This window comes from Centruroides vittatus, unplaced genomic scaffold (genome assembly GCF_030686945.1).
Source record: "Centruroides vittatus isolate TY-2023 unplaced genomic scaffold, ASM3068694v2 scaffold_861, whole genome shotgun sequence".
Classification (NCBI taxonomy): Eukaryota; Metazoa; Arthropoda; class Arachnida; order Scorpiones; family Buthidae; genus Centruroides; species Centruroides vittatus.
In genome coordinates this window covers 2,352,027-2,370,262 of record NW_027122718.1, presented here as the reverse complement: position 1 = coordinate 2,370,262, position 18,236 = coordinate 2,352,027, and the positions used below count along the sequence as shown (strand labels likewise).

Sequence of the window (18,236 nt, the reverse complement as noted above, 5' to 3'; positions counted from 1 at the left end):
AATTTGCTATTGTCAAACTCTATCCAACACAAGAGGATCTAGCCAATGCCAAATCCAAAAGCAAAGTGCCAAGAAGGGCATTCTTATTAAATGCTTTCAAATAAAAGCAAAAAAAAAAAAAAAAAATTGCTGTCCCTTTGCAAAACATTAAAATCACCCAGTTACAATTCTGTTATCATCATAGTCTATCCAGGATAAATTTAAAATTTCATTTGTTTAAGTGTTTTCATATATTATTGATTCCAAAATTCTTGTACCAATAAAATGTACGTTTTTATAAATCTCTCCAAAGCAGGATTTTATTGAGACAAAAAATTTTTATTCAAAACTATAACTTTAAAAACATTCCAGAAAAGTTAATAAAATTATTTTTAGCTTTTTTTTACAACTAAATGCATTACTTATAATAAATTTATCTGTAAAGAAAATAGCAAGCACATTTTTTGAATGTTTTATATATTGAGAACTTTTATAATAATAAATTTTTCATACCTTTATTATTTACATCTTTCAAAGAATCTGTCTCACTTTTAGCAACAGTTTTAAAATCAAACTGAAAATAAATTTTGAAATTAGATAACAAAAATTTTCCAATCAATAAATAATTCCTTAATTAGTATAAAGTTTTATAATAAAACTAATTATACCACTGTATTATTGTTTATTACACAGTAAAACCTGTCTATGGCAACCACCTACGGTTCCTTCAAAAAGTGGTCTTTTAGACAGGTGGTGCACTGTAATACCGTATTTCCACACGTATTTTGCGCACAGATATGCACAAAATTGCTTAGTAGATATGGTTAAAAGCCATATCTACTAAGCAAAACTCGAGGTGAGCAAAAATAAGCGAATTTTTTCAACGATAGAGCTATATTGGTACTGTATTTTATTCTTATCGAATTACGAGAAGTGGTTCGCGATTTTATAAGACAGATTTAATACTAGTATTTTAAAGATTAATACAGTATTCACATTTTCTCGATTATAATGCACACTTTCTTTTTTCTGACTTGATTAATTCAACTTGGTTCTCTTCGTTCGCTCCTCAGCTATTGTGTGGCCCACCAGTGGCCAAGTGGTCTCATACCCTGAACACTGGAAATTCGGCTGATGGGCTGGCCACATGGAGTTTTCTGAGTTTTCTCCACATCTGTAATGCCTAAATAGGGGCCAGTTTCCCTTAAAAAACTTTCCGGAAGGCATCCCCTGGGCAGATCGCCCATGTGTTGTGTTGCCATAACTTAACAAACAGTTACATGTATTGTGTCATCGACATAGAAGCACGTGGTTTTGGTTTTCGTTAGTTTAATTTTATTTTAACTTTAAAAATACTGTATTTTTTTAATATATAATATTTTCTTAAGTACAATAAAAAATCATCAATTAATAATAAAACGATTTTATTATTTCTTCTCATAATACGATTTCATTACATCAATGACAATCACAGAATCGAAAAAGGAAGGTTTGCCTGTAAAACTGATTTTTGCATTAATGAGTTTATTATTTTTTTACTATTTTGCGTGCGAAAATTACTTAGATATTATTTTTCTAAAAATACTGCAGAAATAAGGTAGGTTTATATGGAAACTATTTACCGCACATGAGCTTCAAAAAAAAAAACAAATAAAAATAAATAAATTTTATCAAAATGATGAGATCAGCCGATTAATTGTATCGTGTACAATATTTTATATCCCTAAGGAAAATACTGTAGGCCTACAGTAAAATAAATTGCGTTTTCCCACAGTTAAACTTCGCCGCTAATTGCCGTTGGGATAAATCATTTTTACTTTCTCTGATAATTTTTACATGATCTTCTAACGACAGCACTTCGCATTTCTTTCGTTTTTCAGACAATTTCAAACAAACAAATGAATTTCCTTTGTTGCTACACTAATTCATTAACACCTGCACCTAATTTCAAGGGTGAGAGAAATGTCCGAGGTGGGTTCAAAAAAAGAGTTTAGACTAATTCATTATATTAGGAGGGGAAAATGTTGTTGAGATGTAAAGAATAGTTTAGACCAGACATATTCGCAGAAGCGGTCTCTTATTACAGTTGTATGTTGTTTTGGACCGAAAATCAATGCCCGCAGTCACATTACACAGGTGGTCGTTTAATACAGATAACTTATACGAAGACTCCGTGCATAAATTATTCCGTGCCAGAAATTTTTACCCGTCGAATGCAGGTGGTCACTTAAGCAGTTTTTACTGTATTTTTATTCTTATTAATTCCATTCCAAAAAAAAATTTTATGAGAACAAAGAATGAATAGTTATATTAAAAACAGTTATCCAAGCTGATAAACTTCATCTTACTTTTCATATCACAGCAATTATAATGTGAGAAGATGAAATAATTGAGTCCAAGATAAACAAAAAAACAAGATTCTTGAAGTCAATATATACAAACAAACATATCAAAATATTTAAACATGATTAGAACTTTTCATATAAAAATAAAACAAAAACAGGAATCTTACTGTAGGGTATGGAATTGCCTAGGCGAGCGATTCCCGCCCTGGTTTAAGATAACGAACTTTCGTGACGGAAGAACCGTTAGAAAGGTCCGTTGGAAAGATCCGTTGTGTTTCAAATCGACGATAGACAGACGATTGGCTGTCGGAAAGTGACCGTTGGCCGGACGTTGTGGAAACATTCGAATTTGATTGGCGGAGGATTCAAACGCCGGCCGCTATATAAGCAGTAGTTTCGGCGGGATCGGATCGGATCGGACCGTTTCTATCAAAGTTCTAACTAGCTCTCTCTTTGGACGTTACGGAAATCTGGTGGAAGTGAACTCCAGTGGTTTATTACGAACTTGTTCCTGACTCAGAGGTGTTGCTAATTCCAAGTCTGTTTGCGGAGATCGTAAGGAGTTTTTCCGACGAACTTGTACGGACTATAGTCGGTTATCACTTGGACTAGTGTTTTGTGCATAATTAGTTGTAACGTTATTTTGTATTATATTGTATATTTCTCTTGTAAATATAAACGTTGTGTTTTATTCAACCGACTGAGTGTTATTTTGAACATTACTCTTACATTTTTAAATTTTTATTTCCCTTATAATTTTAATGTCATCACTAACATTTCTAATGTGAATCTATTATAATTGTTACAATTCATTATTACTTTACTTTTATTGAAACGAATGCTTTAATTTTTTAATGTAAAAATAATAGAAAATAACAATCAATTCTCTACCCTTCAATGTTTATAAACTTGTCATATAAAAGTGGAGAGTTATTTTGGCAACAATTTATGTCTGAATAAGATTCTTAATACATAACTTTAAGAGATTTTTATACATTACTTCCTTCTTATAATTCTTTTTTTTTTATTTTTTAAATAAGTTTTGTTTTGTATTAACAAACCATGGCCACTGATTAATAGCATAGATTATTTTTATTTAAACATCCTATTTGTATTCATTTGATAAAAGATGAACCTCATTGAAATATATCATTCAGAACTTTACATCTATGCATATTTAAAATTAAAATAAATTGCTTCTATCTGATGAAATAACAAAGAAAAATTAATGATCCAAATTGAAAGATAAATCATGTAAGTTAATGTGCAGTCAAATGAAAAGTCAGAAGTTTTATTCCATTAGAGAGCATAATCTCTTAATCAATTTGACTTATTTATTTCAAAATAAATAAGTAAAATATCATATTGTTCAACTTTGCATAAAACTTTATAACAATATTATTGAACTAACTTCATTAGTAATTTCTTAAATAAATTTTAAAAAAATTAAATTACACAGCAGCTAAATTTAGAATACATTTCATTTATGAAACTGTAATATTTGAAGCATGTAATGCCATAATGTTGTAAATGCCAAAAAACAAACTTTTCAGGAGAGAGAATAAACATTTTTATAGTGAATGAATTCCTTCAAGACTTGAAGGAATTCATTCACTAGAAATACAACTTCCACAATTTCAATTTTACAATAAAATTGTAAAAAACTCAGTAAGTTACAAATTCTCTGGAATAACAAAATGATGTAAACATAAGCTGTAATGTTTTAAGTGCCAAAGTGCAAGTCATGTGACTTTTGCTGCTTAAAACATTATGGCGTGCACATAAATTCAACCTCAAAATACAGCCACTTACAGTGTCATTATCACCACAATATTTTTTTGAAGCAGAAAATATTGTCTTTCGAAGTTAAGACAATGAAGAAAATATACATTTTCAAGTCTATGTTTTAATCCATTTTTTACACCAGCCACAGAAGTAACAGCTAAAAATACATGAAGATAAACTTCACGAAAAAACAAACAGTAAGTAGAAAATTCACATGGTTAAAACAATATCAACGTCAGCCTTTCTATGGAGGATCTGACGTTTTCACATTAAAAACAGAAGTATAATCTTCTTACCATACCATCAAGTCCTTAACATATGTAACGACAAGAAAATATTGTATTTAGAATAATTTCTTCAATAAAATGTATTTAGAGAAAAATAGCATTTACAGCATTATGGCATTGCACCCTTCATTTATACAATCATCAATACAAAATGTTAATTTTTAAATACTCACTTGAAATTTTGTAGAATTTGTATTTGATTTATGATTATATACATTTTCTATATCTTTATTAATCAAAGAAGCATCAACAATTCGTAATTTTGAAGGTTTTAATTCTTCCAATTTTGAAAAATTTTCATTTGATCTCCAATAAGGACGACTTGCTTCTTTCAATTTCATTTCTGTTTTCTGTAACTAATAAAGATACTGGTTAGAGAAACTTTCAAATATAACTGAATACTCATACATAAGGCCTGTTAATTTTTTCTGATAATAGTAGTCTAAGATGCTAAGAAATTCCAGAAATATCTAGAATGATACCATTAATCCTATAACAAAACCATCCTTAAATAATGTTTTATAATTACATACATTACAAAGTTATATTTAGTAAGTTTATGATAAGCATTTATAGTATTTATGATATAATATATAGCATTTATAGTTTATAATATATAAATTCAGTGTAAACTTCACAGATATATAATAATTCAATTATATACAATTAAAATGTATCATACTATAATAAAATAAAAATATTTTAAAGAATATTGTGAGGTTCTGTACAAGTCCAAACTCCTCACTGAATTTTGTTTAAAAACTTTCCACTCAGGAAAGGAATTTCATAAGATAAATGCAATGCAAAAGAAAAAACATAATAGATGTAAAGGTCAAACCACAAAGACAAATTTTGGCTTAGGTGCTTGTGAATGGGACAAAATTACCGTGAACTCAAAATGCTATAAAATATTTTGATCAATAAATAATTATCGCAAGATGCCTAATAAAAATATTTTTTCCAGGAGAAAAAGCAACAGGAGCAAAAATTCCAGAGTTTGTTTAAACATCTCATCGTCCAAGATGCAGCATCAGGTTAACATCATGATTTGATCTTTTTTGGGCCCCAAACAAATCTATTTCTGTCTGGAGACAAAAAGGGAACTAATCAGGGAAGAGAGAGAACCAATTTGAGACAAATTGAATTGTTTGGTCTGCAGATAAATTCTATATAAATTCATATCTCAAGATCATAGAGTACTTCTCGACCATTCTTCAAAAACTGCACTTCTCCGACTGTCCTTTCTCAAACCGTGCTTCTCTGACCATTCATCCCTATCCACATTGCATTGATCCACTTTCTCTAATAATCCACTAAACATCTACCAGTCAACTTAGTATGTCTCCTTCAAGCACATTTTTGATCTAGCCATAGAACATAAATCCATTCTACACTGCAGCAATCTGTCATCAAATACTCTCTCCTTTTGTGGCACTTAATAAGTGCATGACTTTGTTGCTGGAAAACTTTTAAGTCACCATCTTATGCCTCCACTAGAGAGTGGTGTTTGACAAAATCTCTGTATTAGATGACCCTGACCACATCATCAATGACACTGCCCTGGGCCTGGTCATATGAACTTGTAGGAGAGTTACAAACTATTGTTCTATATCCCAAGGACATCTTTGATAGATGAATAACTGAAGTAAATGAAAAAAGGTTCAATGTAACCAACAATTCCTGTATTAATAAATGGGAAAATTTGTAAAAGTGTTTCGAGTCTAAATCCATTGGCACCAACAATGTGGTTTATACCTGCAATCCGTTCCTGAGTTCGGTTTTCCGACGAATTAGGTATCAGGCAGCAACCATAAACACTGTACATTCTTACAATATAGCAATCACTTTACTCTTAAAATATTTTTATTTTACATTCTCTATATGTATTTACCAATGATAGCTAACGAATATATTTTAGATGATCCCATTCCTAGATTGATGCTTATCAAACATAAGGTTCAGATCTAGGAATTATCTCATTCCTATATGTCAACATCATACATGATGAGTATGAGCATCAATTGGAGGTTACTATTTTTCATACATTTAATTACCTTCTGCTATTCATCTCTGAGAAAAGACAGTTAATTGCACCTCACCTAAATAATGATCTAATAAAATGTTATGATGTAATGTATTGTATCTTACAGCATTAAAACCAGAGCAGGAACTATAGCTGTGCCAGTGGTTTTATCCAATGTTCATTGAGTTTTAGCAATATAATGAAATGCTTCCTTGCAGAATTCATGAGATAAAAAAGTTAAATGCCATAAGACAGAATACATTACATTGTAACATTAGACTTAATCATCGCTAAAGCCTCATATGGGTTCATTAATCACATGTCCCTGTTTAGGGAAAGGAAGGGTATAACTCCACTTAGAAAAGTATAAATTATTTAGCTTATAATAATTAATAAATGGTATATAATAATTTAAACTTTAATATTTTCAAACAATCTTAAAAATAATACCTCATATTTTAATTCCGCTACTGATTCCCATGCTTTATTAATATCTAAAAAATTTATAAAAAATATCACATCATATATAGATCAATTATTATTTTATTATTATTATATGGTATATTCATTACACATACAATCTATATATATATATATATAATTTTAACAAGTACAAATAAAATTTCATTGCCAGAAGAATTGATAAAAATATTCTCAAAGTTCGTAGAAAGAAGAAAAATAAGAAATGTGAGTATAAATATACGATATTTTTCATACAGATAATTTCTTGTTTTGATAAATAACATGATATTTCATCAAAGAAATTAGAATTACAACTACCTATTACTTAAATAAATTAATTTAATTATGCACACTTCTTAATATTCAAATCTTTTAAACAGTATTTGACTTTTAGAATAAAAGTCTAAGATGAATAGGAGAGAGATTTTATATAATAATTTCAATAAATCTATAATTTATATAAGATTGTTATTTTCTAGAACCCGATTATTATATGAATATACTAGAAAAATAACAGACAACAGATTTTAAAATTTTTTATTTACATGATAATCCTAAAATTAAATCTGATAACACTCTGACTCTAACAATCCCAGATCACAAGACCCAACTATATAAATTAATGTAGATGAAATCTTTTGGTTTTGTCTATGTAGATGATTGTTATCAACTTGATGAAACATTTCATAATGTTATAAGACTACACCAATAAAAATTGTATAAAAGATATTATTAATAAGCTAAACATTCTTTAGTTTAGATAGAAAAAAACATTATTAATGACTTAATTAATTTTTCATAATTCAGAAAAGACTATAAATGCACAAAAAGCAGAAAAAACAAGTCATATAATCAAAAGACTTATTATTAAATTAATGAAAACATAACTAAATAAATAATTATTATTATTATTATTATGATCCACTTATTTGTATGTTATTCCCAAATCAGGCAAAGAGCTGCATATTGTTCTAAAGCACAAAATGAACATACGCTTGACTTGCAACCCGAGATTTACCCCATATTCTGTTACAATATAACTGACACCCTTCACATACTAATATACAGTAGAGCATCGTTTATCCGACCCCCGATTAACCGACTTATCGACTAACCGACCGCGTTCTAGTCGGCAAATTTAAATGTCCGCTAGTGATGTGGCGCTACAATATTTGGTTATGTCTTGGTTACTTTAATATTATTTTTGTTAAATTTTTGCATGTTTTAGCTGGCAGCACTGGCTCGACCATGAAAGGGAGGGTAGTATTTAAACCAGGCCTAATACACTATACTAATAATGTGTTTTTTCATAGTTTTCGGTTATCCGACTTTTCAGTTATCCGACCAACCCCAGTCCCCAATTAAGTCGGATAATCGATGCTCTACTGTAGATTCCTTTTTGCTACTGCACATCATAGCATTTGATCAAGATTCAGAGTACTATGTTGAACTGTATTCAAGAAATGCATTGTAAGCAAGCTTTAAATAAACTTTATTATATATGTAGACATGTGTTTAGAAAAAGTGTGAATAAATATTATACTTTAATTACAATAAAAGATTATATTAATACATGCAGGATGTCCACTTAAACATCTACCTGTGGACAAAAAAGATCTTTCCAGCATTGTACAAGTGTGTCCATGTGGTGGATGTTTGTTCCAGCACTAAAAAAACTAATTTATGACAGTTTAGCCTAACATACAAATAATCTCTAACTGTAAAGGATAAAAACAATATTGTAGAAGTTGATACAAAAAAATGAGCTTTATTTTGTTATAGAACATGTTCAAAATGACCATTAGCATATAAAGCGGCAGCATAAAGATGTGGATGGTTGAACATGGCAATATGAATTCTCAGTGTCATCATTTCACAGACCTTTCATATGCATCTTCCAGTTTGCCGACATCATGAAGCACTACTGAGTACACATAGTACACTGATGCTATTAAGTGACCCCATAGAAAAAATAAATCCATAGAAGCCAAGTCTGGGAATGTGGTGGCCATGGAACAGGACTGTGTTGTCCTAATTAGTGGTTGCCAAACCACTCTGTGAACCACTGATCCAGAAATGGAGTGGTGCACCTTCAAGCTGATATAAAACCTGTTATATCAGCACATAAGCCAGTGATAAATCATCAAGCCATTTGTCCACCATTGTGTTTAAAACATTTAGATACTATTCACTACTCTGGATATCATCAATGAATATGAGACCAAAAAACTGCTCACCTCAAATTCCACAACATATGTTTAAGTAAAACATACTTGGTATCCCTGATACTATGGAATATGATCTGCCTAAAGATACACATTATGATGGTCATAAAACAGTACATCATTGCATAAAATGTGCTGAAGAAATTTAACATCATGCTGCACCACTTAAATCATTGTGCAGAATTCTCTAGATGTTGTATTGGTTGTAGATAACAGTAAAATGGATGCATATCATAGTGACATAATATCCAGCATATTTGTACCTATTACAGTCCACAAACTAACCTAATCTACTATGCTAGAAAGATTTTTTTCCCTCTGGATAAATGTTTAAATGGACACCTTATAAACATAATAGAAACTAATATTGAATATTTGCATAAATATGTTTCCTTTAAAAGTAAAATCAGGGGCTTATTCTTGTGTAGTAGGCTTACTTTTGTCACTAATTTTAATTCAGAACTTTTTGTCATCAGAAGTTTGAAGACAATATCTGGAAAGTGAAGGATAGGGAATACAGACACTCTTTCTAGATGACAAATTACCTCACTTTTATAATAGAAATGAGTTGTTTATTCCAATCTCGGCGACTGCACTGCCCAAGAAACGCAGTGTTTGAAAGGTGCTATAATTGTGTAAATATTTGTTTTTCTTTTAGTGTTCGGGTTATTTTTTGTTATTTGTTTTAAATAGAGTAAACAAGTTTTTTATAATGTTATTCCTAGTATGGAACCTAGTACTCCATAATATATTTAAATACTGAGTTTATTACATTTTATTGAGTGTTAATAATATTTACAGTAGTCTCCTCCTTTACAAAACAATTAGTTAAAACTACATCCAACAAAATTTATAAATAAAATTTACCTAACCAAGCAGCTGACGTACTACTGGATTCCATTTTAACTGTAAAAAAATTAATAATAATAAATAAAATAAACTAACTTTAAATAAATTATTTAAAAATTATCATTATATATAATTATTACGATTACATCAAAGTATAAGAACTTATTTAATACATAAAACATTCTTTTATGACTAATACAGATTTATGGTTCATGAAGTATTTTTATTTTTGCCATCTTAGTTTGGCTTTACATAGTTTAAACTATATTTACAACCTCAATTTATGACAAAATCTTTGGGAAATCAGAGTTTCCAATTCATGATTAGTGAGTTTTCCAGGAACAAATTGGACACTAGATTCTACTGTACACTATCTTATTATATGCTATTATTGAATTAAATAATATGACAACAGTTGAAAAATTAAAAATAAACTATTTTATAAATATAAAAATATATGCAAAAATATTTAATTTTTGACACAGCATCTTCAATACATATAATTAATAATAATAATAATAGAAGAAGAAATTAGTATATTTATTATTATTATTTATTTGATGTTTTCTTTGAAAAATAATCTAATCTCAAATCTTATAAATGACCTTTTTTTTAATCTTAATATTACAAAAGAATAAATGATAAGTCAAGATACATCCAAAAGTTTTGTATCTAAATAAAGTTTTGACTATCTTTTAAAATAAATGTTCATAAATACTTTATATTAATCAATACTTATAATGGTGGAAATTAACAGGATTACGGTAAATGTCTATCCTTACTACATGGGGCGTATTTTTAAAATTATAAAGAGAACACAGTTTGAATAATTTTTATATCTGTGCCTTATTTTTAACCTACTTTAATATGAAATAAACAATTTAATATATAAATTTTCATATATTAAGGTTGTGTGTTAAAGTTAAGGTTATATAAAGTTAATATTAAAGGTTAAGGTTACATAAAAGGTTATATGAGGTTAACGTTAAGGTTATATTTAAGATTTCATATCAATCAATCAACTTTTATTGTATAAGGGATTAATTTCCCATTACATAGGGGATAATACAATACTTATAAGACAATTATTAGTTATAACAGTGCCATTACAATTTCTAAACAGAAAAATAACACATTAGCTAATATATAAAAATATAACATAATTAATTGTTTAGAAAATTTCTAATTTAAATTTATTATTTATTAGAATCGACAGGAACTAAAACATTAACATTAAATGTAATTGGTGGCCATTGTTCGAAAAAACATCTATAAAATTTATTTATTTAGAATGTGTAAATACCTTGATTATTAAACTGATTGATGGTTAAATCATTTCTTACAGTCTAACCTGTAGAATACTTAATTACGTTAAGTTACATATTTTCAAATTTATTTTACGTGTACGTACACAGTTCGTAACACGTCAAATTTTTACGTATAAAGAACGGCATGCATTTCCATCGCCGATATTTAAATTGTAAACTGAAACATGTTATTTGAAAGATACGTCGTTTAAGTGTTGCCAGAGAAAAATTTATGATTTTATACAATTATTATTATGTTGTTTTATGTATTAATTTCTATATTTTGTTTTGATTTTAAGTAATTTGAAATATTTTCGTTAAATCATTTTATTTATTTTTTGAATAAAAATCTGCATGTAATATATGAAGTAGCGTTGGTTTAAGCTAGAGTACCTATATTATCAGAGTAGCGATACACGCGTCATCGCCGCCATGTTCTGTCGAATGTCATTACGTGGTCTATGGGTTTACATTATTAAACTGAAAAAATCGTCATTTCTTAAAGCATTTTATTCGTTTTTTTAGTCAAGAATATGATGGATGGATAAATCTTACAGGCTCGATAAGTTTTATATCTCTAGCATTAGTATTTTTAAATAAAAAATTAATTTTGTTTACTTATTAGAAAAACTTCTAGATCGAAATTCCAAACGTTATTTTAAAGCAAACGTAAGAAATCAGTCAGTAGTTAATGAAATAGATATTCAGCTTGTCAAAACTACTACTGTATTTACTAATTTGACAGGATTTAATGTTGGGATGTACAGTACAGCGTACGCGTGCTTACGCAATATTGCAAATGTGAGGCTCTGGATAGGTCCGAACCACACTGAAATTCGCGTTAAAATCATTTATTTTTAGAAAAAAATTATTTTTTTAGAGGAAAAAAAAATAGAAGTTAGAAATAGTTTTTCTTAAAGAAAACGACGCGAACTTTTAAACAATAGAACAATGGGGAAACGTAGATCGTCTATCTCCGAGTGGGAATCGAATTAAACTTCGATTTTGACCTCTCCCGCGCCCCCGAAAGGTTTCGAATTGTCACCAGGTGACGAGAAGAGACCAATCGGAAAGCGGAATCGGAGGAAAACAGATAAAACCTGAGAATTCAAGGACGCGAGGGCTTCTTCTCCCGAAAGTTCCAAGTGACGGATCTATTGTTGTGTGTGTGTCTGGTGCCCATCTTCGTCTTCGTCTCCCGACCTCGGATCGACATCTTTCCATCAACGGAAGTCGACCGCATCGTCCTGGAGTCGCGGAGTCGTCGATGGGAACAGACCATTCGCGACCCAGGGACACTACTTCAAAATGGGACTATATCGGAAAGGAGAGGAAGACCCAGAGACTGCTGCCGACCTAGAACTTCCAAGATCGCGGAAATCTTGTAAGCTTCTTTCGTGTCAAATAAACGGTTTCTTGTAACCGTAGAGTCTGTCTCAGTGCCGATCGCCCACATACGGTCTTCGCGACCGCTCGACCTTCTTGACATAGTCGGCACCCTGTCGGCAAACTCACACAAAGGTAAAGCTGGGTGTTGGCCTGACGTCTTCTCTTCTCTCCCGGCAAAGCTTTTGTGTTTTATCAAGGCTTTTTATATCGTTTTCATCTAACGTTCCGTCTTTATATTGTAAAAACTATCCATTTTTTTCTTTAAATAAAATAAAGTTACAGTAATTTGTTCTTACACATTCTGGAGTAAAGATGTGTTTCTTTTCTTAATGTGTTATTTCACTATGTAAAACTTTCAATCTATTATATTGAAGTACTATAAATAATCAACCAAATAAAAATTATCATATTTGTATCTATATTGCAATATTGTATGATAAAAAGTAATTTAATAAAATTTTTTGCAAGTTTAAAGCTTTTTATATATGCATAATAATTACATAAGTTCATATTAATAAAGCATATCAAGATCAAAAGGTTACGCGGATAAAATATTAAAAAATTTATTAAATGAACAATATGGAACTGTTACAAATAAAAATGTATTTTGTTACATCAATGTTCAAACTGGTGTTGATGAATATGGGGGATAGAATATGGCTAATTTTATAGCTTACTCATGGATTTACTTGCATATGGATTTGTTAAATTTTTAAGTTTTCTTTTGCGTTTTATTTTTAACATGAAATAAAATCTTGTCACAATTTTTTCTTTTAATTTATGGTAATCTGGAATATGGTCATTTTTAATATATTTGTTAAATTTTTCCAAATAAAATTTTCTTATGTCAATGTTTTGATTTTCCACCACATTATAATATTGGTGGAAAATATCTTCCATATCTAAAAAACATATCAAAAGTTTCATTATTACAAGAAAAACATGAAATTTTTTTAAAAACTTTTAATTTTAACTTTTTTGAATATTCTAATAGAGGACTTTCGTTGGATCCTACTGATGTAACACATTTGTTACAGATTTTTAAGGTTTTTTTCTATACTTGTTATTAAATAACCGTGTATATTATATAATGAATTTATTTCTGCATTGTTTAGAGGCATAATTTCAGCTTCAAACTTTTATGGTATAACAACTTTATCATATTAATATATATAAATATATCTTTTGTATATTCTTTAGATAACTTATCAAAATTTACAGAAATGTCTTCAGCTGATGTGGTTTCTTCTATAAATGTTGAAGATGTTTCAAAATTTGTTGATGTAACAGTAGTATGAATAGTATCTACTGGAGAAGTAACTTTTGCAGTTTTTACTTGTTTTATAACAGTCCAGGACCTTCCTTTTGGTGGTTTTCTGTGAATAATTTGTTTTGTGAATGAAAACAAAGTTGGAAAGGCATTATGTTTTAATTTCTTCTGCCCATCAACTCTCACTTTTCCCCACATTTGTGGTTCAAAATGAACTTCACACAAACAAGAATTATTTGTAGGTTTTCAATTTTCTCGGTATACTTTTTTAGCCCAAATTTTTCTCCAAACAGGATCTCTTGGAAAACATTTCATGATATATCCTTTTACAGAAGAATTAGAACAATTAAAAGCTGAACATCCAGGCATTATTTCAGTGATATCTGCGTAATAAAATTAAAGGGTATATTCTAAAACTGGACTCAAAATGACTTTTAAGATACCTTTAATGCATTCGGCAGAATAACAATACAAAAATACTAGTATGTAAAAGAATCATTTGCATAATGAATTTTTATATGCCTTCTAAATTGTATTAGCTTTACAAATTATATTTTAAATAATCACATATTACCAAATAAATGCTGCCTTTCAATAAGGTAGCGTGTCTTTGTATTGTTATTGTACAGGATGTATTAAAGAAGTCTTACAAGTAATAAAATTAAATTTGTTTTGAGCAGGATAACAAACTAATTTTTTAGGTACTACAGTACATGTAAATGTTTAGTTTTATTATAAATAATACTTTTCTATAGCAATATTTTTATATGTTTAAGGTTTGTAACTATATCTCTTTCATCTATATAATTTATTATGTTTTGTTCTAACTATAGTACAGCATAATTATTACAGTACTCCAGTCAGATAAGCTTCATTCGCTGGAATACTAATTTTTAAGTTCTTCTAGCAAAAGAAACATGCAAAATATAATAATTTATGCTTAGTTAAACACAAAAAAGTTCTTTAAACATAGATATTCTTCGTGGATGGACGGTTTTCTAAGAAGCAATAACTTCGGAAAAATTAGTAAAAAATAAAATTTTGGTTATATTTTGCTACCTTACACTAATTTTTGTACTTCTTTTTGTACAATACAAACCATTTATATATATTTTTTCGTTTTAATAACATGGCTTAAGCAAATATCGAATCTAATGTAAACAGATACTCTATCGTTTTTTTCATTTGTTGCCTTAGATTAAAGCTTAAATATGAACGTAAACATAAAAATATAGCAAATTCATACCTACCTGTTGTCGAATGTCTTCAAAAACTTCTAGATTTCTTTATAAACGACTTTAAAGAACACTTTCCATTCAAAATACACAGAGCCACGCGAAACCTTTGACAGAACATGGCGGATTTTAACCACGTGATACAACTAACCAATAGAAAATTTGACAACCCATTGTCGCTACTCTGATAATATAGGTAGAGTACCAATATTATCAGAGTAGCGACACACGAGTCATCGCCGCCATGTTCTGTCGAATGTCATCACGTGGCCTACGGGTTTACAACTTTACATTAAAAAATGACGATTTTTTCAGTTTAATAAAGCATTTTATTCGTTTTTTTTATTCAAGAATATGACGGGTGGATGAATCATACAGGCTCGATAAGTTTTAAATCTCTAGCATTAGTATTTTTAAATAAAAAAGTTAATTTTGTTTACTTTTAGAAAAACTTCTAGATCGAAATTCCAAACGTTACGTTACAGCAAATGTAAAGAAATTAATGTGATGATTGCATTTGTTTTTCATTTAAAATTTTCTCCATACGCGGATCTACGTTGGAAACACAAAAGCAAATTGTTTTCTTAATTGGTTATTATTCCTTTGGGTGGGGAGTCGCGAAATATTAATTTTATTTACATTTACTATTTGGGGGGTCGCGGAGCTAAGGTTGAAAATCGTTGGACTAGAGTATTATTCCAAGGAGAGTTATACACTAAGGGTGCGTTCTTTTATTCCTCCGCGTAACTCCGCGCGAGCGACAATCCGTTTAAGTTCCTAAATTCCGGTCGGAGTGCGCGCCGTCGAACGGCAAAAACGGCCGCTTGTATCAGTAGTTTACGGTGGAAAGCAACATGGCGTCTTCCATGGCTCAGATAGTTTCGTTTCGGGGTCCATTATGTGGTTTTATGAATGAAAATTTAGAAGTCGTTAAAGCGCAAGTTAGTGCACGCTGTGATGTGTCTCTTCGAATGGTAGCCGGCATTCTAACTTTTTTCGTGGCTATTTTGAATGCTCTTTCAACAAATAATCCATTTAATGGTTAAATTTTACAATTAGGACCTTTCTTTCGCCTTTAAAAACTCATTTTAGAATTATAGATTCCTCCATCACCATACTATCGATAGCGCGGGCGCCGCCATCTTTCTTTCACCGTCGTTCCTAAATGCCTACAAACAGCAGCGCACTCCCGTAGTAGCGGAGACGCAGAGCGACCGCTATTAACGAACGCACCCTAACTTCAGACACACGCGCAAACACAACGCACAGACGCACAGACAAGTACACACACGCAGCTGCCACGAGAGACGGAGAACAGGGTGCAAGATCATATTCAACAATTGTAGTCGCCATTAAATATTTTGCTACAGAGTGTGTTCTGGTATCAACCTACATAGAATAGTTTATGTAAAAACTGTTCGAGGAAATTATTCTAGAATAAATTACTTACATTACCAACGTTGCAGTATATCCTCAAGATATACAATGGAAGAGGTCTTACTAGAGAAATGTGTTTCGACATCCAAGTTTCCATTGCTAAAATTTCTTCTTTAGTACATCATTTATTTGTAATGTCTTCCAAACAACCTAGTCGTAGTGGCCGTTGTTCATATTTTGATGCAATGAACATGGCAATTACACATACTAATTCAAATTTCTGCAATATAATTTCACATTCCTACAATTAAAAAGAGATTATTTGCTTCCGTTTAGTTTGTGAATATGTAAATGTTCGTTGAATTTTCATATTGGAATACACAACAAATGATCAGTTTCTATAAACAGCATTTAAGAGGTATTTTTTATGAACTTTGAGTGACTGAAGATTATTAAAAGATTGAGATCCCAAAATCGGTCTCTCTTCAAATGGTTTATTTGCAATTGGGGTACAGTAAAAAGGTTCAGGTCAATTTTTATCATAATTAGACATTTGTACATAACTGGATTACTCAGTGAATAAAACATTTGATAATACACTTACAACACAGGATATCATTTAAAATGTAATTATGAATTTTCAGCAATAGCAGATATCCCTCCCCAATTAGGCCATTAACTTGAGGGTCTATGTACTCAACAAAATATGAACAAGTCAAATTTTATCAGTTGAAACAATTTCTTTAAAGATTATAATCTTTAAAAAGTTGTTTTTAATATTCATACCTAATTTTTATAAAATTTATTAAAATTTAACAAGGTTGAATATAGTTTTGTTATTCAATATAGTTTATCAAAAGATTTATCGCAAACTATTTAGCTACAATTTTATATTAGCTATTTTATACTTCGGACAATTATCTTAAAAACTACACACCAAACTTAAATTATTTGCAAGACTAATTTGAAGATATCTAATTAAGTAAATTTGTTTTTTTTTTATCAGAAGCATATTTTCTGACTTAATACTACATGAACCCCCATATATATATATATATAACGCTATTTATTTAGCTAATTTATAAAGAATGTTACACGAAGAACTCTGTCAATAATGGCAACAGAAAGATACAAAGTGTCTTCACGAAGATGAAGTTCTAGATGGACTTCAACCAACCAGTTAATCATAATACCTCTTTTCTCCTGTAATTTCAGTTTGTTTACTCAAATAATTTACTCTGATGGGATATTGAATGTACAAAAATAGAATACCAATTTAGATTTACATTTCTACACAGATTATAGAAGAAAAAATACCTCCAACTGTCTCAGATAATTATAAATTTCATTGTCATAATTATTAACAAGTCGTGGGTTTTCAATGTCTATCTCCATCGCGTATACGTCCATTGTTTCAACCGTCAATTCGTTTCCTTACGGTCGATCCGCATCTCAATTTATAAAACTAATTAAGAAAAATTTAACTACAAAAAAATCGATATTTTAACTTTAATTCGGATCTCGATGTATTTTTAATCGAATTCAGTCAAAAATATTATTAATTTGATTATAATTTATTGACGATTTAAAATTTTTAATATTAGATGATGATTTGCATAAATTACATGGTGTAATGTTTCGTTTTCTCTCCCGTTTAAGTTTATTGTCCTAGACACGAGCCGATGTGTGTTTTTACTTCTACT

General features: G+C 29.8%; 1 protein-coding gene across 1 annotated transcript in view; it reads right to left on the bottom strand.

Annotated features, from left to right (window-relative positions):
- LOC136990200 (centrosome-associated protein 350-like) overlaps positions 1 to 11,455 on the bottom strand; it is a 75,290-nt gene extending 63,835 nt beyond the window's left edge. Inside the window, exons 1-5 of the mRNA XM_067288569.1 lie at positions 11,259 to 11,455; positions 9,974 to 10,012; positions 6,870 to 6,913; positions 4,570 to 4,752; positions 493 to 553 (exon numbers count right to left, since the gene is read on the bottom strand). Of these exons, the coding sequence (XP_067144670.1) occupies positions 493 to 553; positions 4,570 to 4,752; positions 6,870 to 6,913; positions 9,974 to 10,007 (322 nt within the window). The 5' untranslated portion in view covers positions 10,008 to 10,012; positions 11,259 to 11,455. The remainder of the gene's footprint in view (positions 1 to 492; positions 554 to 4,569; positions 4,753 to 6,869; positions 6,914 to 9,973; positions 10,013 to 11,258) is intronic.
- Positions 11,456 to 18,236: the final 6,781 nt, after the last annotated feature.